The sequence below is a fragment of the Saimiri boliviensis genome, chromosome 1, assembly GCF_048565385.1.
Source record: "Saimiri boliviensis isolate mSaiBol1 chromosome 1, mSaiBol1.pri, whole genome shotgun sequence".
Lineage (NCBI taxonomy): Eukaryota > Metazoa > Chordata > Mammalia > Primates > Cebidae > Saimiri > Saimiri boliviensis.
This window is the reverse complement of record NC_133449.1, coordinates 229,737,495-229,762,491: the sequence shown is the minus strand read 5'-3', so window position 1 is coordinate 229,762,491 and position 24,997 is coordinate 229,737,495. Positions and strand designations below refer to the sequence as shown.

General features: G+C 35.4%; 1 protein-coding gene across 1 annotated transcript in view; it reads right to left on the bottom strand.

Annotated features, from left to right (window-relative positions):
• Positions 1 to 24,997, bottom strand: part of HOMER1 (homer scaffold protein 1) — a 145,992-nt gene that overhangs the window by 54,859 nt on the left and 66,136 nt on the right. The window contains exons 2-5 of the mRNA XM_003920811.4: positions 21,120 to 21,276; positions 15,271 to 15,402; positions 11,354 to 11,446; positions 3,022 to 3,161 (exon numbers count right to left, since the gene is read on the bottom strand). Of these exons, the coding sequence (XP_003920860.1) occupies positions 3,022 to 3,161; positions 11,354 to 11,446; positions 15,271 to 15,402; positions 21,120 to 21,276 (522 nt within the window). The remainder of the gene's footprint in view (positions 1 to 3,021; positions 3,162 to 11,353; positions 11,447 to 15,270; positions 15,403 to 21,119; positions 21,277 to 24,997) is intronic.

Sequence of the window (24,997 nt, the reverse complement as noted above, 5' to 3'; positions counted from 1 at the left end):
TGTTCCCTATAGCCCCTCCAATTTTTTTTTTTTTTTTAGCACATAGGCATTCTAGTGATTTTCTCCTTATTTAGCAGTAAAATGGAATCAACCAAAACAGAGAAAAACTGGCCAAAAGTTTTTCTGCTACTCATTCTTTTCTGCTAAAACACATGAAGAAGAAGGAAGGCAATATAGTCTAAATAAGCCTTAAAAATGTAAGATTTTAACTGTATTGGTTGCAATGGGAAAAAATAATAGTGTGTCCAGTTTAAACACTTGTGAGTTTCAGATTTCAATTAAAGTTATTTTAATATTCTGTCTCTAATTCATGAAACACAGATCTTATTTCTATACAGGTCTCCTAGGATAGTAACAGTTACTAACTTCCTGACACAAGAATGTGCTTGCATTGGATATTTGCCTGATGTACTGTACCTGACAGTGCATACCAGGGTCCAAGAGCTAAGCTGTAGACTCACAATTGTTACCAATGAACTATGTGACTTAGGCAACTCACCTAACTGCTGGGATTTAGTCTTCCACATGCCAAAGGCACATGCTTTCAAACTTTGACATTTTACACTATAATCGGCACGCACACATATATGTATACTACTGAAACAGTTTCTACTCTTAATATGAGTTTTACTTTGATATTTTCTCTTTGGTTTTATTATATTTCATTTTTCAGAAAACCACAAATAGCCTATTAAATTGATATCAAACTACCATCGTCTGGAAAATCTTGGATTATATCACCTCTAAGGTCTCTTCTAGCTCTGATATTCTGGGATTCTAGCATTAACTTAAAATACTCAATGCTCAACACCTCTGGTGGAAATCTTGTTTTCAGTCAAGTAACTAGTTGAATACTGATTAATATTGATTAATGTAAAATCAAAACAAGTTCAGAGAATGGCTTATAAAATCCTGTGAAGTACTTTTAAAATAATAAGAACTACAAGATTATGTAATACTCTTCACATAATTAAAAACTTAAATTGACCTGCTAAGTTTTATATTCAGAACTCTGTCAAGTATCTCCATGACTAATCTATGAATTCTCATAGTGAAAGCAGCTATGTACTTCAAGTCAAAGTACCTATAATTAGACTCTTCAGAACAGACAAAAATCAGCAGAGAAGACCAATTCCAAGTACTAATTACAAATATTAAGGATTAAAAAATTGAAGAAATTTAGAAAATTTTAGGCTCATAAACTAAAAATAGCTTTTACAAATGTTAAATACAAAATTCTTATTTCTAAATGCTACAGTATTCTACACAGATGGCTCAATTTTAAGTGTTAGCCCAAAAAATCAAGTATATAATTATGTTCAGTGAAGTTTTAGGTCTGTTTATTAAACAGATATGTTAAACAATTTAATAGGAAGAAAATTTTTCCTTTCCTCAACATAGTAAAATATTTTTTTAAATTGTATACTCATATCATTATTTAATTGTAGTTGCATATTTTAAAAGACTATATTTAACAAATCAATGTAAATGTATTATTCAGATCAGAAGAACTAAAAATTTTCATGTGTTCAGTCATCTTTATCACTATAAAAAGAAAATACGGTTATATGGCAATGAAGCAATAAATGCTAACTCCAAAGTATGTCTATTGTTTCATGTAAAATTATTAACACTGCTAGCAACAAATTAGAATAGGCTCACAGTCAGTTTTCCTCTGTTCATTCCTAAACAAATCTTTTTTGTTTTTTAGAGTCAAGGTCTTACTCTGTCATTCAGGCTGCGGTACAGTGGCACAATCATAGCTCACTGCAGCCTTGGATTCCCAGGCTTAAGTGATCCTTCTGCCTAAGCCTTCCAAGTAGCTAAAACTACAGGTGTGTGCACCACCATGCCTGGTTTAAGTTTTCACATTTTTTGTAGAGACACAGGTCTCACTATGTTGACCAGGCTGGTCTCATACTCCTGGCTTCAAGTGACCCTCCTACCTCAGCTTCCCAAAGTGCTGGAATTACAGGCATGAGCCACTGTACCTGCCCATTCCTTTAAAGATCTTAACTGATTTTTTCTTCTTTCTCAGCCTGACAATGAGGTCTCTCAATGTTAGCCTCTACTATATTTAATCCTATGCCCTTAATATTCAACAAATTTCAGCTGAAATAAAAATTCTCATGAGAAACAGTTGAAGAGTATCTCACTTCATTTCAATTTTGCTAATATGCCAAAGGATTTTTTAAAAAAATTGGTCCCTGAAAGAAATGTACAATAAAGGAAAATTGTTTTCCTAATTTTAACTAAAATTAACCTAGTGAAAAGTTTCCAAAGAAGGATAAAGATTAACTTTTAAACAGATGACTGACAGGTATTTGTTATACATTTCCAAGACTGCACTTGCACAGACCTCCTTATACCCTAAAAATACCAAGCATGGCCAATAATTAATATAACTGGTTTGGAACACATTTAGGATAAATTATATCTTTTGAGAGTATCAAATTCTTTTAAGATTCTAAAGCAAGTGAAGACATCTCCCGTTAGCTGGTGTGCAAAGATAAATCTGCCATTAACATTAACAAACCCATGCTAGAAGTTATCTCACTCTTTCTGTGAAATCATGTGGTTGCCTCAAAGACTATGATAAAACTTAATTTCAGAGTGGAAAGCCTACTTTATAAAAAAATTACAACTTATAACCTTCAGGAACATACACAAAAACAGAAACCAAGTTAATAAAGGAGGCCTTTTAGAGGCCATGTTAAAAGACAGGTAGAAGCAACTTACACTATTTTATTTCACTGAAAAACATTTGTGCTGGAATTAGCTTAGTGCTCCTTTTTCTACATAAAGGACATATTCACTGCAGTCCATCTAGGCAACTACAAACTATAAATTAGTAAAAAGTTTGTGTATTTTGTTTCTGAGGTTAACAGAAGCAGTTAAAAAAAAAAAGTCAAAGTCAACCTAGAATTTTCACTTAAAGCTTGTAAATACAAGGGTTCCTGAAAGCAAATATTTCCATATTTACACATTTACTTAATCATGATTGCTGAATTGAATCTGTACCTATGTGAAAATGGCAATGCATTCTGAGTTGGTTCAGCCCTTGGCTCTGAATTCTGTGTCACATCAGGTGTTCTTTCATCGTCTGTCCCGTTGATACTTTCTGGAGTTAAAGGAGACTGAAGATCCCCGCCTGCGGATTCCTTTAAAAAAAAAAGGGGGGGGGGTGGGAATAAAAAATAATTATACTTCTGTTAAAGTGCACGATATCACCTTGAGGTTAAAACTGCCTTTGACATATGCTTATTGATGAACCAAATTTCAACTGAAATTTGAGTCAAAGACTTAAAAAATAAAACTTGGAAATTTTTATTTTTTATTCATGGCAAGCTATGAAAAAAAAGTTTTTTGAAGCTGGGCAACTCACAAGAAAACTCTCTGAAACATACAATATAGAAATGGAAATATAATGTAATTTAGAAACATAGTTTCAAATAATTGAAAAACGTTTGGTTTATATAACTAATTGGTCAGCATAAAAGATATTCAAAGAATTACTATACTTCCAAAGAAAAGACGCACGAAAATGCGAGAAGATGTGATTTTGGTGGAAGAAATAGATAATGGAAAGGGTATAGGAGAAGAAGTGGGTGAGGAAAGGAGGAGGCCAAGGGGTGAATGAGATTTGTAACACCTTTTATCTGCCCTACTTTTCAATCCCCATAGTGCTACTTAGAGAAACAAGCAGAAATGCCTCTACAGCCTATTATCTATAATGATGTTAGTGCATTTCAGCTTATCTCGTCTGGTACTCATAATGGAATTATTTTTCTTCACAAAATTTCCTGTCATTTCTACTTTTCATTAAGATTTGCCTTTGAAAGTAAATTTATTTAAATAACATTAAAATTTATTTCCTTTTAAATAAATTGAATTTAAAATGAAGCTCAAGCTGACACTTACGTCTGCCACCATCAGATTATCTAAATTTGTTATTTGAAATCAGAATGAGAAGTCATTTGATAGAGCTATTAACTAGGGGAGGCATTAAAACCAGACTGTTAAAGAGCAGTGTGGTGGACCTCTTATGATCCCTTGGCAATAAAATGTCACAACTGAAATATCTGTCTATGTTTGGGGAAAAAAATAAGTGTCCAACAGGGGAGTGGTTAGAAATCATCATAATTTTTCAACTTAAAAGAATACAAGATTTCCTCTAATAAAAGACAAATATGAGCAACGTAGCAAAATATATATAATTTTTAAATATCAGAATGTAAAGCAGAATCTAGGTTTCGATATTTACATATTTCACATTTAGAACGTTACACATGATGTGCTAGAAAAAATATGTAAAATATTAACATGGTGAGACTTTTGTTTTTGGGACTTCTGGTTTTATACTGCTGTATGTATTTTATTTCACATTTAACTGTTTTAACTAATAGTTTCATAATGCTATAAACTATTCAAGCTATTAAAGATCAAAATGACAACTTTCTTAATTCCACATTATCATTTAACCATTTTTCAATTTTCAGTAGAACCTGTATTTTGATCTTTAATTTCATTTTTATTAAATCTTTCTCCTAAATCCACTGCTTCCATTAGCTGGCAGTCAATGCATGAATAAAAGCTACAGTATAATATGACAATATAAAAATGTTTTACAACAAAGTCAAAATCCTATTAAGTGAATAATGAGAACAGCAACCACAAAGTGACTACTTCTAGGTCAGTTATGGACCATATTAATTAGTCAGAAAAAATTTAACCAGCCAGTAAGAAACCATAAAATAATCATCTCTAGTATTAATAAATCAGGCCTATTTCTCTCCAAGACAGGCCAAGCCAAACTGAAATAATGAAAGGGTCAATGTACAATCTGCTAAACAGTTAAACTGGTGAAGGTTCAATTCAGTAGAAATGACAACAGAAACAAATTACTGGCTAGGCGTGGTGGCTCATGCCTATAATCCCAACACTTTGGGAGGCTGAGGCAGGCGGATCACCTGAGGTCAGGAGTTCGAGACCAAACCTGGCCAACATGGTAAAACTCCATCTCTACAAAAAATGCAAAAAAAATTAGCTGGGCATGATGGCAGTCACCTCTAATCCTAGCTACTCCGAAGGCTGCAGCAAGAGAATCGCTTCAACCCAGGAGGCAGAGGTTGCAGTGAGCTGAGATTGTGCCATTGCGCTCCAGCCTGAGCGATACAACAAGACTCCATCTCAAAACAAAACAAAACAAAACAAAACAAAACAAATTATCTTGTTAAACTTAAAGGGCATAACCAGGGTTAGCAATTAAGGATTAACTCAGGGATTTACTGGAACTGGTTGACAAGAGTGTGCAAAAGTACACTGGGATGAAAAGGAGAGAGGAAGAGGAGTAGCAGTTTGACTCATGGTTGTTAGCATCTTCTGGGATAAATGCTCCTATCACTTCGAGGGTAAAATAACAGGGAGTAGGTTTGAGGCATGGGACTTGGGGAGGCTACAAATCTAAAAGCTATTAAAGTAGACTGTTCCCAGGGGCAAGTTAAGAAGGGGAGAAAGAGATAGAGGTTGTAGCAATTTCAACATCTCAATGCAGCAAGCTTTTCTTCAGAAAACTTAATTAGCTACATTTAACTAACAGCATATTTAGTTATCTTAGATCATTATACCTAAAATAAAAAACAAAAAGCCCACCCAAAGCATGGTATTTTATTTTTTTTAAATTTCATTTTTCGTTCTGAACCAACTGAGAAATCGGGTGTTTTAAAAGTCAGCTTTAAAAATATAAAATTAGTATTTACTGAGGAAAAACTAGAAAAAATTCCAACAGTACATGAGGGCACAAAAGGAAAATGAAACCCTCTTTCCCTCCAACTACCCCAGTGGTAGCCAAAAGTATTCTGTAAAACCTTCCAGAAATTTTACATATGCTAAAAATAGTACTTGAAACAAGTTTTTCATTTGACATATTCTAAGCATCTTTTTTAATCTAAATTTTGTGTAATTTCCTAAACATCCTACTTCAGTTATTCTTTTTTGGTGTGTGTACCCAAAGCTGATAAGAAAAATGAAAAAAAGCAAAAAATAAAATGAAATAAAAACAGATCAAATGAATCTTTCTATACCCTTTATATCCTTGCTTTGAGAAAATAAAACCACTTACATCTCATTTTGTTTCTGAGAAACTCTCCCTATACCTCCCACCAAAACAAATAATCTGCAGGAAGAAAAAGGATAATAACATTGAAGAAAAAACATATTTTTGGAAGTAAAAATCTGAGAGAATATCAAAGAAATCAAAACTAGCAGATGCAACCTATTATAAAAAAGGCGCCTAAGCACAGATGTGAGATTCAGAAAATGCTTAAGAATTCTCTCTCTTCCTACCCATTTGTGAAGTGGGTAACCTAAGTGAAAATTAAAATAAAACCCACAGCTGAATTTTTGGCTATCAAAGCCAAAAACTGAGAAATATTCTGAAACACATGGAAAAAAATTGACCTTGACCCTCACTCTAGGACAAGCCTTTAGGGTGGTATCGCAGACCTACTCTGTATTAGAAGGGTGGGCTGGGAAGGTAGGCAGCAGCACTCCCATGACCCACTATACCAAATAGCACTGCCATCTTCCATTTCGTGCCAATAAAACCTGAAATTAAATTCCCATTACGGTTTCATCCTTGTTGGCTTAAGGAAAATAAGGCCCTTTCTTTACTATTTAACAAGCATTCGTGGAAGACTCAGTCCACCCTAGTGTTTTATACTTAAAGATGAGAACACTACTCTTTTCTGAGCAGAGTGGAACAGAAAAACTGGGGGAGGAGCTAACAGTCTTGAGATCCCATAATAGTGGGAATGGAAAGAAAGAAAAAGGGACCAAAAAGACAGCAAAAGGATACGTAATGGAAGATGAGGCTGAGATCTCAAACAAGATCCCGATATCCTCTGTCACACATTTTTCCTATAGTTGGTCACCAACCACAGCCACCTTTCTGAAATCCATTTTGTAACAATCACAGAAGTTCTTATAATCTGACTTTCTGGATTAATTTATGCTCTTCCTTTGCTATGTAAAGTATACCGGCTGATTGATGCTTTGGGTTAGTGGGTTAATTGTCACTCTGCTTGGATGTTTTGCACCCACCAGCTGCATTAAATGCTTACCAAGAGTTAGCTGCATGTGTTCCAAACCTGTTTATGCCAAACTATTTATATAATTATATAACTGAATTAAGTACTATGTAAACTGCTGATTTTGAATGGAAAACTAGAGTGGTTATTTCAATGAGAGCCAGGCTAAATACTATGAAATGACTAAAATGTAAATGGCTAAAAATTAAAATAAAACCCACACCTGAATTAGGCATAAATAATATTCTACAATATAATATCTAACATAGGAACAGCTTCAGCATCTCCTAGAAAGTTGTTAGAAATGCAAATACTTGGGCTCCATCTTAGACCTACTAAATTAGAAACTCTGAGAGTGAGGCTCACCAATGTGAGTTTTAGCAAGTCTTTCAGGGAATTCTGATACGGAATTCTGATGTATAGTATTTTTCATATATATATAGTATAAATATACAATTAAGGCATCTGAATTTTTAAAGATAACCATTAGTGCCAGACACTAGGTTGAGGCTTTATTTACATCATCATTCTCCCCATTACAACTACATGAGTTGTTAACATTTTTTAGTTATTTACTACTACATGCTAAGCACTTCCTAATCCTCATTTAATTCTCACAATATTCCTAATAAGGACATATTGTTCTCATTCTCATTTTAAAATATGAGGAAAAATAGTGACTTGCCTAAGCTCAGAAAACTATTAAGGGTTGGAGCCCCGATTCAAATCCAAATTCTGGAGCCCCTAATATTAACCATGACCTGACATTGTGTGATTACCGTACTTATATGTTATAAATGTATAAACACACTTGTGTTAAACAACCAAGTGTAATACATAGCAACAAAAATAATTTATGTCTAGGTTTGGCAGACTCAAACTTTTAACCAGTCTCTTATATCTCCCTCAAATAAAACCAAAAGCTATGACCAACCAAGTTTCTACTATTATTGATTTTCCTATTTAACCTATTATCAATTATCCCACTTAACAGTTCTTTTGCTAAATTCCAGAGTAATGCTACATTCTTCAGGCAGCATTAATTCAGTATATGGCATTAAACCAGTGAGAATCAAGGGTAGGCATGGCCAATGGTCATACAATTCAAACTAAAACAGACACATTAGATATTGTCACCCAGGCTGCAGTGCAGTGAGGTGACTGCAGCTCCCTGCAGCCTCAAACACCTGGGTTCAAGCAATCCTCCCACCTTAGCCTCCTGAGTAGCTTGGACTATAGGTGCCTACCATGCCTGGCTGATAAATGCTTTTTAAACAACAATTTTCTCTGGCCTCTGCATATTAAATTGACAATTAGACCTCAAATGTTTTCATAAGATAAATTTAGGTCTATTCATTTTGGTTATCAAATATCGATAAACTATGATATTTCCTTATTCTTTGCATTTCATAGCACTTTTCAAATATTAGCCTCCTTGATATATTCTTTTAATCAAAGCAGAGGCTTAAGGTCATTCTTTCCACCAAAGAGGAACAGGTGTCTTAGCAGCAACTTATAATGGGTCATGAGCAATTAAACAAAAATGGAAGTTATGATTAGAGAAACAGGAACTAATTACAATGGTAAAGCTTAATCCATCGTAATTTTATTAAAATCCTTTGAGTACTCTCTTACTGAATGTGCTGTTTGTTGCATCTTCTTGTAACACTGGAATCATTCACCAGAGGAATTAGAGCTCCCAACATGTATTGGCACTTAATTTTAAAAGTGCTTTTATGTTTAAAAGTATCATTACACGTTCACAGCACTTAGAGAAGACAGATTCAAGATAAGTTTTTAAATGATCATCTAAGTTATTCCAGGTCATTGCATGTACAGACATATAATGGAAACTTTGGCTTCAATCTGGAGTACACCTTTAGTCTATGAGGGAATACGTACTTTAAGCACATTTGGCAGAGCTCTCCTTTATTCCTATATATATTTAAAAAAAATCAACTCTATACCCATAGAATTTACCAAATACAGCTGAGTGATAAAAATGAAGAGGGAGTGCCATGAGTAGTGACTCACGCCTGTAATCCCAGCACTTTGAGAGGCCAAGGTAGACAGATCACGAGGTCAGGAGATCAAGACCACCCTGACTAAAAAAGTGAAACCTTGTCTCTACTAAAGATACAAAGAATTAGCTGGACGTGGTGGCACACACCTGTAGTCCCAGCTATCAGGAGGAGGCTGAGGCAGGAGAACCGCTTAAGCCCAAGAGGCGGAGGTTGCAGTGAGCCAAGATGGCACCACTGCACTCCAACCAGAACAGAACAGACTCCGTCTCCAAAAAGAAAAAAAAAAAAAAAAAAAAGAGAGAGAGGGAGATAAAGAACAAATAGTTTTCTGAACTGTTCCAATCATTTGGTTAGTCATTAACTTCCAAGGCAATTCCTATTTACTTCAAGAAAGTTCCATGTAAATCTGCTATTACTGACATTATTCCAGAGAAACATTTGTAACATCTGATTTTTCCTTTCCATAAAAGCTACTGAGTACAGTTTAGAAACAAATGCTATAGAGGAGAGCAGCACAGAGCTGAATCCTACTCTTAAAAACACAATTTAAATAAAAATTAATTTTAGAAAATCCTATTAAAAAGCTGAAAATATTGGCATTCTATATGAATCAGACAGCAAAACCCTTGTATTATAAAAGTAGCAAATATAACTATTTAATCAACTTTACTTAGAAATATAATTTCCAATGAAGAAAGATTATGATGCACAAGTAAAAGGTCCTTTGATAAAAGAAAAATTGATACTTTCGTAAAACCTATAACCATTGTCTCAGTACTACGCATAAAGATGTTCTAACTGTCAGATTTAAGTATATTTTAAACATATGTAAAACAGGCTGGGCGTGGTGGTTCATGCCTGTAATCCCAATACTTTGAGAGGCTGAGGCGGGTGGATCACTTGAGGCCAGGAGTTTGAGATCAGCCTGGTCAACATGATAAAACACCACCTTTACTAAAAATGCAAAAATTAGCCAGGTGTGGTGGTACATGCCTATAATCCCAGCTACTCAGGAAGCCAAGGCATGAGAATCATTTGAACCTGGGAGACAGAGGCTGCACTGAGCCAAAATCGTGCCACTGCACTCCAGCCTGGGTGGCAGAGCAAGACTATCTCAGTCAGTCAGTAAATAAGTAAATAAAGTATGTAAAACAAACCCTATTGTTTGTGCATATGTGTGCAGGGGTGAATATTTTAACTTTATGCATATTATGACATTTTGACATCTTTAAAAAACATTTCCTGGCTGGAAAGAGACTGCTTCTTCCCTCTAGGGCTAGCTAATTCTTAAGGACAGCAAGAGCCCAGTCCAGAGTATGCCTCTGATATGTAAACTAGCCAATCCAGAGTCATATCTCCTGTATCTGGTCCATACATCCCAGGAGACAATTTTCCTCTAACTTAATTATTCCATGGCCAATTACCAGGCAATGATGGACTACCCCTATAGTTTAGAGGCCCTGAAATTTTTCAAACCAGCCAATCCTAAACTATTTCTTCTCCCCTGGTTTGTCATTCCCATGAAAATTCCAATAAAGCCTCTACCTCGGCTTTCCCCTCACTCTTGCTTTCTGTCTCTTGACCACTCTAAGACTTTCCCTGTTTCCAGGACCTGTGAGTATAATAAACTTGTTTTCCTGAACTTTTCCTATGACTCCCCTTGTGCTTACATTTGACTGATCATCATATGATCTTTATGTACTTTTGCTAAGTTACAAGCACATTAAGTAATTTGAATTTAATTACTAAACTGAAATTTTGATTAAAAATATTTGTGTACACATTGGCATATAGAGAAACCTTTTTCCACCAGCACAAATTAACTAAAAGGCACATTTCTCTCTTTTTTTTTTTGAGACAGGGTCTTGCTGTTGCTCAGGCTGGCACAATCATAGCTCACTGCAGCCTTAGCTGCACTCCCAGGCAAGTGATCCTCCTACCTCAGCTTCTTGAGTAGCTGAGACCACAGGTTTGCACCACCAGGCTTGGCTAAATTTTTTTTTTTTTTTTTTTTTTTTTAATTTGTAGAGATGAGGTCTCCCTATGTTGCTCAGACTGGTCTTGAACTCCCGGGCTCAAGTGATTCTCCCACCTAAACCTCTCAAAGTCCTAGGATTACAGGCATGAACCACCACACTAAAGGGTGCATTTCTATGTGTACTTTGGAGTTTAATTCTGGCATAAAGGATACTATCTGAAATGAACGAGGCTCATAATTAAGAATGGAAATTATATACCTACCTGTGAAGGTGTACTGGTAAGTTCCATCTTCTCCTGTGATTTTTCCTTTGCTAGTCGAGCAGCTTCTTTAAATTCCTGAAACTTTTCTGCAAACTGAATGTATAAAGACTACATACATTAACCAAATAAAAATAGGTAACAGTGCCCACCTTTACCTTAATAAAGTTATTCATTTTCTGAATAACTGACTCTACACAAGCAAGATAGCCTCCAAATCAATTATAGCTTCTAATATGAAAATGACAGGAAATGAAACCTAGTTCCAAACATTTGTCTGTGCATTCTGAAGTATTCTGACAAATCTTATTTAAAACACCATAATATATCTAAGTTAGCCTTCAATGTCAGCTAGCTTACCTAAAGGCCTCCTGGTTGTTCAGAAATAATTTACTAAGACCAAGGTAGGGGAAAGAATCAGTAAACATAAGCGTACTGTGCTATCTTTATCATTGAGAAAACTGAATCTCACAAATAGCCATTTGTAAATATCACAGTATTTAGAAAATGTTTTCAAATTTTACTAAAATATAAACTCTCATAACACACAAGGCATTTTATTTTCAATACAAATAATATTTAGTATTTGCACTAACTGACACAACGAAAAATTCATTTCCAGAGATTCCTAAACATCTCATGTACAGCAGCAGAAAGGAATACTCAACGGTTTTTAACATAGATAACAATTTCAAAACAAAAATTATTGTACATGAAATGCTACTTCTTAGGCGCTCATAGGAAACTATAAAACATCCTGGCTACAAAGAATATCTATTTATGTTTTGGAGTGGAAGCTAGTCTATCACTACTATCAGAGAGAATAAAACTACACAATAACTACATTTAAAACCCCCAATCTCTATGCAACTTAAAATATCTGTTAGAGTTGGCAATTAAAACATGAAATTATATTCTCAAGCTGCCATAAACCAACTCTGATTTAATTTCCATCTTGGAGAGAAAAATTTCACAAGAAAGCCTTGTGATATTCTAATGTTGGAGAGATGGAGGAGGGTCAAAACTAAAGCTGTCATTATCACAACTTTTCCTTCTTACCTTAAACCTTGTCATTTCTACCTATAATCTGTGGCTCAGGAAAGTGAATTCGTGCTATTATACTTCTCTAATTGAACAGAGTATCTCCAAACAGTACAACATCTGAATACAAAGTTACAAGGGTCTCAACTCACATTGGTAGAAATGAAATCAAAACAAAACTTCTCTTTACGTTATATGAAATAGTACACAGGTTTTTCTTACACTAATTTAACGTTCCACAATAGTGAATGTTTAAAAACCTTCTCAACTTCATAAAAATCTACACTATTGCTAATTTTTATATCCTGAGTTGTCAGCAAAAGAAAAAAGTGACAGCTTAGGTTTCCATGATAACAAAATACAAATTAGTAAGCACTCTAACAATCCAAGCATAGCTGGAAATTTGTTCATACCAGTTAATCTTAAGAGACCATATTTTTTTTCCAATGATGCTATTTTCCCTTATTTTGAGAAGTCTTTGTCTAGAATTGCCTTCTCCAAATACTTATAATGTCATGACTTAAACGATGAAAAAAGCTAGAATATTTATGCACTTGCTTCGTTTATGTAAAAGATTATAAACTCCTTTGAGCCTTCTACAGTCTACAAAACACCAAAATTAGTCTACAAGCTAGCCTGAAAAAATAAATTATGATTTTGTCAGCTTTGATCAAAACATTCAGAAGAGATTGATCTTAAGCTCCTGGAGCCAAGTTCTGGGAATATATAAGCTTGAACCGGCTCTTAGAGCTTAAGAGCTATTTTCCAATATTAAAATCACCCTCAAATACTAGGAGATTTACCACCAGTAAGACTGGTCAGAAGCATATGCTAACTTTAAAGAAGAAAAACAATTTTTTTGAAAAATAAAAGCCATTCTCAGAGAAAAGCTGAAACAAGGGAAAAGAATAGAATTGACAGAAGTTAATAAACTATTCCTTTGCTACATTAGTTAGCTGCTCAATAACCTGAAAGACGTAATGAAGAACTTTATAGACAAAATTACTTAGCCCAAAAAGCATTTAAGGTAAGTTTGAGAAAATAATCCACGATTTAGTTCTTATATTGTCAAGTTAAGAAATTCAGCAACTAGATAATAGATTTTTTTTTGCTATAGTCTGTAATAGACAATCAAAACAAACAAACCAAAGGGAAAAAAAAAACAAGTTCTAAAAAGGTTCTAAATGATGGCAAAAATATTAAACATATAATTTCTCAATAGAACTGTTTATGGAAGGGCAAAACGTTCACTGGATACCTGTATCCTAGTTATGCTGAGATACTCTGAATGTAAAACTCTTATCTTCACCACAGTTCAAGAAATATATTTAAAGAATAAGATGTATATAAGAGAAACCAAAGATAGTATTTATTTGTTGTTGTTGTTTTTTGAGACAGAGTCTTGCTCTGTCCCAAGCTGGAGTGCAGTGGCGCAATCTTGGCTCACTGCAGCCTCCATTTCCCAGGTTCAAATGATTCTCCTGCCTCAGCCTCCCAAGTGGCTAGGATTACAGATGTGTGCCACCACACCTGGCTATTTGTTTTTGTATTTTTAGTAGAAATGGGGTTTCGTCATATTGACCAGGCTGGTCAACTCCTGGCCTCAAGTGATCTGCCCACCTTGGCCTCTCGAAGTGCTGGGATAAAAGGCATGAGCCTCTATGCCCAGCCTTAATATTTGTTTTAATCATCCGACAGAAAATGATTCATAATCACCAAGGCAAAAGTTAAAATAGCCTTAAAATTGAGATTTAAACTATAATTCATATCCAAAAGATAACAAAAACACTTCAAAACAGTGTTAAGAAATGTTTATAATTAGAAGGAAACAAAATAAATTCAATACATATTCACAAAAGTATAAGAGTTCTAAAAAGAACCAGTTTTAAGCATTGAATACAGAATAACTTCTGTAAAGAAAAACAGCTTAAAGTTTAATGTGACTATAAACTGTGTATCTACAAGAGCCTGATTTCTCTACACTTGAATAATTTCAGCTCTCTAGTCTGAGTTTTAGTATCAGATTCTGCATATACCAAATCACATAAAGTATTTTAAAAATCTGGTTATCCTTTTAACTGAATACTTCAAACAGAGGTTTTAAGCATAAATCTTTAGGTCTGGTAGGCCCAAGATTTGAAGAGGAAAGTGAGTTGTACTTTTCTCCTCGATCATCTTAGTATATTGAGATTGTTTCTTTTTTCTTACATATTCTTTTCTGTGTAACATCCAAGGGGCTGGTGGCATAAACATTATGTGGCTTTTTTTTTTTTTATTGACGGAACTGTTTTATTTCCATTACTTAGCCTGCAGATGCTCTGTATTTCATTGGCCTTTCTGGTCACTTGTTATTATCTAAAAATTCCCCATGATGTCTATAGTGTCTCAGTCTGCACTGCATCAGAGCTCAGAATATTCCACATCTACATAAAGCACAATTTTCTCTAAACACAGTAATTTATATGTACCTGCTGTCACCTCAAAATGCTGAAATCTATATCACAGTCCGAGTGAATTTTCACAATTCAAAAGAGCTTGGTATCTGCCTCTCTTGCAGAACATCTCCAGTTGAGGGTGCTAATCTCTGACAAAAATCCATTCTGAAGTGATAATCCTCACCTTTTCATTCCTATCATATAGACAATTAACCACACAAATCCTTCTCAACCAATGATGCCTGTTTTTAATGTGTATGATACATTTTCCAAGTGACAGCAGAATCTAATGATCTCTTGCTTCTTGCTCTGAAGTTGCTACTGTTGTTCTGAGAATATTAAATAAATTCATCCTCTATTTTATACTCTCCATTTGGTATTACATATTTAGGATATATGACTTGAAGATGAAGATTTTCATTCAAATCTTATGATTTAACTCACTTTCGAAAGATGATGCTCAGAGGAGAATCCCAATCCATAAACAGTGTTTGCCCGGCTATCGGCCCACTGGCCAAACTTCTGAGATGTTTTAGTAAATGTCATGTTTGGGGTGATGGTACTATTTATTATTGCCTGGAAAATAAAGTAAGTATGAGTAACCAACAAAAAATTAGCCAACAGGCATTTAAATACAAGACCATTCTGTTACATAAAAACGTAGATTTATTAATAAGCCACAATCTTAAATACATAAAGATAGTTACAGAAACAGTTTCTGGCATTGTAAGTGACAGTGTGGAAATAATGTGAACTAAAATATAAATATGATGGCACTATCAAAAATTTCAACATTTTCACTCAATAAGTTTACCTATGATCCAAAAATTGTCAGAGTTTTTAATGTGGTCAGTTTTTTCTTTTTGAATGTTTAGAACCAATATTTATTAATTTTGGATGATAATCACTAGAGGAAAGTAGGCCTTAATAGTGGTTTATTTAAAAGTAGGGTGCCACCCTCTAAAGAATCTTTCAAAAATGAATATATACATAGAAAATATGACACTGATTTTCTAAAATCCATAATTGAGTTTTCTTCAAGCTGATTTATCTGAAATAAATTATGATACAGAAAAGACTTTCAATTGTTTAGTACTTTTTCCCTTTACTAAAGGAAAAAACAAATCTCTAAATATAGAGGCATTCCTTGCTATGCTTGGGAGATTGGTTCCGGGACCACTGTGTATACCAAAACCCATGCATACTCCAGTTCCATAGTCAGCACTGCAGAACCTGCATACACGAGGTCAGCCCTCTAATACTTGGTTTTCACATCCTACAAATACTGTATTTTTCAATCCATGTATATATGAACCTGAATAGTTCAAACCAGTGTCAAGAGTCAACTGTATACTCATTTCTCATAAACTGATATAGATTCATGATGTTGAGAATTGCTATCATTTTTGTTTAACACATAATTTCTTAAAAACTAGCATTTTAACATGTTACTAAATATTAACTTTGGTGATCACCATAATAAATTTCAATTGTCAAAAAATATTAACTCATTCTCTCTGCCAATACCATAAAAGTAAGGAATCTTTTTTTAGTCTAATGCATTCCAAATTTAAGATTAAAAAGTGATTCCAATATTAATAGATAGATGTTAACAAATCCATAAGTAGTCATCTGCTGAACTCTTAAATGTGGAATGAAAAACCAAGCATTTTCTGAACAAAACTAAATTTGCTTACCATGTGAACAACAGTATAAAAGTAAGTATTTATGAGCTATGCAAGAATTGAAGTCATAAAAATGAATGCATGATACCTGTCCTACTAAAAAAAACAAAACAAACAGAGTGGTCCCTTCTTTTCTCTCAAACAGAAGATGTGTCATCTATTATGATATAAGAACCCTTATCGTCAATTAAGTGTTTTTACCTCAGACAAAATTTACATATTCATGCTTATACAGCTTCCTTATCCTTCAGTTCAAAAACTGCTTTTCTTAGCATGTCATTTTGGATCTGTAAAATGTGGCTAATAACTGCTCTAACTTGAACGGCATCAAATGAAAAGACTAAATGGAAAATAATTTATTAACAAATGGTAAGAAATCATTCATTTATTCAACTTTTTTACTGAGTGCCTTTTAAATGCCAGGCACAGTTCTAAAAATTTGAGACACAACAATAACAAGGGCAATGTAATTGTAGATGGCAGTCTAGAATAAGAGGGGCCAGTAAACACACAAGTAAATAAATAGCTGACAGGCCAGGCGCAGTGGCTCATGCCTGTAATCCTAGCACTTTGGGAGGCCAAGGCGGGCGGATCACGAGGTCAGGAGTTCAAAACCAGCCTGACCGACATGGTGAAACCCCATCTCTACTAAAACTACAAAAATTTAGCCAGGCATGGTGGCACACACCTGTAATTCCAGCTACTTGGGAGGTTGAGGCCCGAGAATCACTTGAACCTGGGAGGAGAGGTTACAGTGAGCTGAGATCATGCCACCATACTCCAGCCTAGGTGACAGAGCAAGATTCTGTCTCAATAAATAAATAAATAAGTAGCTGACCAATGTAATTTCAGAGAGTAGCAAGTACTGGGAAGACCAGGATGTGACAGAGGGAAAGGCAAGAAGGTCAAGACTGGTAGGCACTGTCTTAGATTTGCTGGTCCTGAGGAGGGCATATCTCGGCTGGGATCTCCATGTTTTCTAAAAGATAAGGGCATTTTATATGTGCCCCTAATAACTCAAAAGCGAGTCAACAAGAGGTTTTATAGGCAACCAAGAAAACTGACCAATGTGCTGTTACTTGGTCTCTAAGCCCCCTTATTTTAACTATTTCAAATTAATTTCTTTCTGCTTTTACAAGTTTTATTTTAATCTCCAATCTGAACCTTTCCTTGTGTCTGTATTACTTGTTCTTTAATGAAGAAAACCTTAAAATAATAGATAATCTCACACTTTTTTTTTTTTTGAGGCAGAGTTTTGCTCTTGTTATTTTTAGTAGAGACGGGGTTTCTCCACGTTGGTCAGGCCAGTCTCAAACTCCTGACCTCAGGTGATCAACCCGCCTCAGCCTCCCAAAGGGCTGGGATTACAGGCGTGAGCCACTACATCTGGCCCTGATCCCACACTTTTTAAAAGCTTGATTTCTTAGCTTCTTTGACTAGTTCTTTAAAATAAGTATGTCTCTCAACCCTGGGGTTCTAGTCCTTTTAATGAAAAGAGATAGAAATGCAGTGTCATTACTACCTCATGTACAGATCACACAGTATGCCCTGATCCTGGCCCATGGCCATGCTGATGTCTCTGTAGCATAATCAGAAAACCTTAAGGCAAACTTCATATGCACAGTAGAGGCACTAAGTGAGAACAAGTGCACATTTTCTAGGCAGGGCACCTAAGGGCTTTCCAACTGAATCATGAAGAGCAGAAGTGGGGGTAGGAAGGAGAAAACACTTGTTTAGCTGAGTCAAACCACTACTGCTGACTTAAAAAACAACTACTCCTGTAGGAACTGCAGTTAAGATCATTAGTTTAGAAAATTATTAGAAAATAGAAAATAGAACTCTGCTGCAGAAGATAGAAAGCAAAAAGCTTTTCCAAAGACTGATTTATGATTCTAATAGTTACAATCAGTAAAGTATATTCAGAAATGGAAATGCCAGAGCAACAGTTCATATTGCCTTGGTGGGAAGAACATATGAGGATTATTTAATCACTAAAATTCCTTCCTTTAAAATAACTCAAAGTATTTTAATCTGGTGAAGGTTAAATTAGCAAATAAAATCTATTTAATCACTTCCATATGGTTTCATTTCTTGTACATGGGACTACTTCAGTTGACCTTTACTTGTCTAGAACATTTAACCTCCCTTTCTAATAAAGGAGGATTGTTATCTTTTTCTGCTATCTCTTTTAATCCTCTTTTCTAAAGGAGACATGTTGTCTGTCATTTGGGCCCAGAAACAAAACAGCCTGCAGAGAATTCAAAGTTCAAATATGGGGAAAAGAAATAAAATAACACTCTAGAGTCTCAGGTTATAATGTCTAGTATCTGTCAAACTTCACTAAACCAGACAATTATAAAATATGACAAAATTATTCTTCACTAAATAAAGCTTCACAGAAATGAACTGTTCCTATTTCTCAAGACCTTTAAATCCTCCAAGTAAAAATGAAAAAGATCAATTATTCAGGTAAATACATGTTAATTACTTATGTACAAGACACAAAGTGGAAATAGCCCTTGGGTTCTTATAATCTAGTTAAGGAGGTAAAGAATGAGTACACAGAAAAAAATGACAAAAAGCTTAGCATTAAGTTATTTTTTATTCCCCACAAAACACTAGGCAATAATCACCTGGTAATAGTATAAATAACAATAGCAGTATTTGTATAGTGATTACTGTACACACTATGATTTTGCCTAAATTTATTTACTCTTCGCAACAACCCTATGGTGTAATGATGTAGGTATTTTTATTCATTTCTTTTTACAGATGAGAAAACTAAGGCATAAAAAAGTTTTGTTGTTGTTGTTTTTCCCTTAAGAGACAGGGTCTCACTCTGTTGTCCAGGCTGGAATGCAGTGGTGTAATCATAGCTCACTGCAGCTTGAACCTCCTTAGCTCAAGGGACGCTCCAGCCTCAATCACCTGAATAACTACAACTACAGGCATCCACCAATACACCTGGCTAATTTTTTTTTTTTTTTTTTTGGTAGAGATGGGATCTCACTGTGTTACCCATACTGGTCTCAAACTCCTGGTCTCAAGTGATCCTCCTGCCTCGGCTTCCCAAAGTGCTAGAATTACAGGCAGAAACCCCAGTGCCCAGCCCTACATGCAGAAGCTAAATACTTTGCTTGTGATGGGATGGTGATATGGTTTGGCTCTGTGTCCCCATCCAAATCTCACCTTGAATTGTAATCTCCAATGGGTCAAGGGTGGAACCAGGTGGAGGTAACTGAATCATGGGGGGACAGTTTCCCCATACTGTTCTTGTGCTAGTGAGTGAGTCTCAGATCTGATGGTTTTATAAGCTTCTGACATTTCCCCTGCTTGCTCTCATTCTCTCTCCTGCCGCCCTGTGAAAACATACCTTCTGCCACGATTCTAAGTTTCCTGAGGCCTCCCCAACCATGTAGAACTGTGAGTCAATTAAACCTCTTTCCTTTAGAAATTACCCAGTCTATTTCTTCATGGCAGTGTGCGAATGGACTAATACAGACGGCAGGCAAGTGGTAGAAACAAACATTTCTACAGTCTGCCTCTACAGTCTGTTCACTTAACCCCTTTATTTAATTGCTAAAATTCCTTGTGGAAAGGCCTCATGGCTTTAGGAAACTGAAGACCTCATCTTTCTACACCCTTTAAATATACAATCTTAGAATCTGATTTTTTTTTGGAATTTCTCTAAGTGAGTTCTACACAGTTCACTGATGATAAAAGAATCCCCTGCTGGGGCACGGTGGCTCACAAGGTCAGGAATTCAAGACCAGCCTGGCCAACATGGTGAAACCCTGTCTCTACTAAAAATATAAAAATTAGCCAGGTGTGGTGGCACATATCTGTAATCTCAGCTACTAGGGAGGCTGAGTCAGGAGAATCGCTTGAACCCAGGAGGTGGAGGTTGCAGCGAGCCGAGATCACAACACTGCACTCCAGCCTGGGCAACAGAGCAAGACTCCATCTCAAAAAAAAATAATAATAATAATAATAATTAACTCATTTAATCCCTAACAACTACCATACTGAGTTGAGAACAACGAGGATCAGATACGTAGTAGATGGTGGAGTTCAGATGTGAACCCAGGGAGACCTTGCTCCCAACTGTTACACTATCTGCCTCTCCTAAAAATAAAACAATAGGTTTTGTCCTTATACTTCTGTTCAAACAAGTGATGTCAGCTTTAGTATTGACACTGGCAAACTTCCTAAGATGTAGGGACTTTGAACTGCTACCAGTCTATAGCAGTGTATCTGAAAAGAATTAGAGCTCCTAGAATTCTAGACCATGTCCATTCTGTCCACCATTATACTCCTAGTACCTGGCATAATGCCTGACACAACAGATATGCAATGAATATTAAATAAATGGAATGACCTCAAATTTATAGATTATTTTGGCATGTAACAATAAAGTGGTTAATCAAAGTAATTTAGTGGACAAAACATGTTGCTACATTAATAATTAGTTTTGTTTCTTAAAAGCTTTAAGAACTCAAAAGGAAACATTTTATTTTAATGAAGGTAAAATTCTCTGAATAAAACTAAAATGCCATACTGAAAAAGGCAAAAAAAACAGCCAGTTCATTAGAAGGAAACGTAGCTTACCTTTGAGCCATCTAAACTGATTATCCTATACACATTTCTTGTGCTGTCATAGAAATAAGACACAGTAACTGCATGCTTGCTGGTGGGTACCCAGTTCTTCTTTGTGTTTGGGTCAATCTGGAAGACATGAGCTCGAGTGCTGAAGATAGGTTGTTCCCTGCAGGACAGAAAAGAAAATGATGGACTGAAAGCAGCCAGTTTTATTTCACTAGACAAGAGAACATGAAATCTGCAAGGATGATTCTGCTTAATCAACAATTTCCACATCCCTGAAAGAGAAACTTTCAAATCTGCATATTCTAAGTATTCAATCATAAGCTTTCTAAAAACTATTATAGTCAATCCTCATTATTTGAAGATTCTGTATATGTGAATTAACCTACTCACTAAAATTTATTTGTAACCCCCAAATCAATACTGCAGCACCTTCTTAGTCTTTCACAAGGCAGTGCAAAACCACGCGTCACTTGACGTGGCACATTTCCATCTGAAGCTGAACAAAGTGACACTGCCTTCTTGTTTCAGCTCTCATACTATGACACAAGTGTCCTTTTTGTGGTTTATTTAACACCATGTTTTTCACATTTCACATTTTATTGGTGCTTTCACTGTATAAAATGGCCCCTAAGCATCATGCTGAAGTGTTCCCAGATGCTAGCTGTTCCTAGGTGCAAGAAGGCTGTAATGTGGAGAAAATATGTGTGTCAGTTAAGTCTCACTGAGACCTGAGTTACAGTGCTGTTGGCCATCAGTTCAATGTTAATACATTAAGAATATATATTAAGCAAGGTGTCTTTAAACAGAAACACACATAAAACATGGCTATATATTGATTAGTTGACGGAAATGTCATGACCAGAAGCTTGTAGGAACATGACACGGTATTTTTCCCTAAGGTCAATGGTTCAGTACACTATCTGCTAACTTAGTGTTGCTGGCACCTTCATAGAACATAACTACTGTGAATAATGAGAATAAACTGTGCTTCGCTAAAATGTAAGTATCTTATATTTGATCCTCACATGGTTAATATTTTTACCCATTTAAAACCACATTATTCTGGGAATAGGTAAATAATTTACTGGGATAGTGTACATTTACTATAATCTCTACTATGCTTTAAAGTATATGGAAAACAAAGTTGCTGAAACCACAAATATCTCTTACTTAAACCAAGCAGGGCCTTAAAGATATGGAGATTTAAAAAATTATAAAGAACCAAAACTAGTAAAAAATACTTATTTGAAATATCATTACAGAATTCTTTATAGTATGAACAACAAGCATAAGATGATGTATATATAGAAGCATTATAATTCAAAAATTTTCAAGTTCTGAGTAAAAACTCTTTTGGAAGCAGAATTTATCAAGCCTTTTTTTTTTTTTTTTTTTTTTAAAGCGCCCAAATAAAGCTCATTTCTTTCATTTCACTACACACCTTTCTTTTCTAAAGAAGTTTAAGGTCATAAAGAAAAATTTAATGTTTATTAAGTAAAACTGATTTTAAAATTATGAAGAATTTTTTAACTTCTAAAATTTTAAATTTGAAGAAAGGAAGGGTGAATATGGAGGAGAAAAATTAGAAAAATGGGCAAGGCAAATCTGAGTCCATGCCAAAATGGCTCCTAAGGTTAATAAGAGGCTGGGTGTCTCCATCCATTTCAGCCCTTAGAGAGTTGGTGTGAAAGGGTGGTACCTTCCCTGTAGGTAACCTGGCTCTCTCCTAGTTTTATTTCTGGAAACCTCCTATACAACTTTTTAAATCAAAGACTCTTTCTTAAAAGAGAGTGATATATTTTGTGCCACTCCCTAAAAAAATGAAGTGGAGCCATTACTTCTTGTTTAACTGCCATTATATATGGATTCATTTAACAAATAATTATGAACAATCTGGCGGTTACCAGGATGATGAACTCTGAATTGGGAATAGGTCTTATTCATTCCCTGTTTCCCCATCCTCAACCACTGACTTTCAGTGAGCTGGTGCTATAGCTTGGGTTATCTTCCAAAAGCCCTGCAACCCCTATTTTCTATCTTCTAATTAAAGTCTGAGGTAAAAGTATTGTTGGTCAGGCTGAGAGTGGCTAGTTCCAAGTCACAGGGACATCTAATCATACACAACTCTATTAAGGCACATAAGGAAGGGAGATAGGACACTCTATTCTTTACTAACTTGATTACTTGATTTTTTGTTGTTTTAATTTGATAGGGGTTAAATTTCCTAAATTCACCTAAATAACACAAGTTGGTGATTATAGGAGTGTGTTCTAATAAACATATTCTCTAAAATGCCGAATTAGTATTAAGAGAATAATATTGCTTTTGCAAGCTTTCTATAATCAATAAATCCTTACTCAATGGAAGTGCAATGTTTTTAGTGAAGACTTTCTACATCATACTAAGTCATATATTTAATTAATCCACACAATTTAATTTTTTTCAGAATAAAAATCTTTAAAGTAAACTAGCTATCTTATAAGCAAATGACATTTGAATATCAACTAAGTACCCAGCTTTCTTCAATTCTCTTCTGAATACCTGGTTTCTTAAAGAAAATTATAGTTTAAGATTTCTGTGGTCAAAAGCCTGCACTTCAAAGTCTGTATGATAAAGACTAGGGAAATAACTTTCACTATGGATACAGGAAACAGAACTCCTAGAAGTAATGAGGATGTTACGGCATCTGACAGGGCATACTAATAAATGATTCAAACTTTTATTGAATATCTATCACATATCAAGATGTAGGATCAAGATGGTCCTTGCCCTTGAAAAATTCAATTTGGTGAGAAAAGATGGATATGTTAAAAACAAAATCATCTTCACCATGATAGATTCTCTAAAAATAAGTAACTGACAGCTGTGATAGAAAACAGATAACCTAAACAGAGTTTGAAACAAACTGTTGCACAGTGGGAAGAGGGCTACATACACTGTGTGGCAAGAACCTTAGCATAGGTAAGTATGAGTGCCTTTGAAGAATGAGGCTAGAATGAAAAAAAGAGAAAAGACAGTTCATGAGGGTCTCTACTGAAAGCTATTGAGAGATTATAAACAGGAAACAGTTTTTCTTTTTTTTTTTTTTTTTTTTTTCTTTTTAAGAGATAGGCTCTCCCTATATTGCCCAGGCTGGTCTCGAACTCTCGACCTCAAGCAATCCTTCCACCTCAGCCTTCTGAGTTGCTACGATTACAGGAGTGAGCCACCTAGCTCAGCGCCAGCTTTGCATTTTAGAAAGATAAATTTGGGCCACGTGTGGGAGCTCACGCCTGTAACATCAGCACTTTGGGAGACCAAGCTGGGCAGATCACTTGAGCTCACAGGTTTGAGACCAGCATGGGCAACATGGTAAAACCAAAATTAGCCTGGCATGGTGGTCCACACCTGTAGTCCCAGCTACTTGGGAGGCTGAGGTGGGAGGATGGTTTGAGCCTGGGAGGCGGAGGTTGCATGAGCCAAGATCATGCCACTGCACTCCAACTTGGGTGACAGAGCCAGATTTTGTCACACACACACACACACACACACACACACACACACACACACACAGAGCAAAACAAAAGAAATACAAATTTGGCAGCACTAAAAAGAAGGTGGGTTGGAAAGAAACACTGGACTCAGGGAGACTAGTCAGAACCCTACTTAAGAATCCCAAATATTAACAAATAAAGAGGACGGGATGTTAGGGAACAGGATGAAGATGTGATTAGGGATTAAAGGTAAATTTAGGAAGTCGTATCAGTAGGTAAGTAACGGATTGGATATAGGGCAGTGGTTCTCAAACTGGAGTGATTCATTCCTCGGGACATTTCACAATGTCTGGACACATTTTTGGTTGTCACAGTAAGGGAAACTGCTATTGGCATCTAGTGGGTAGC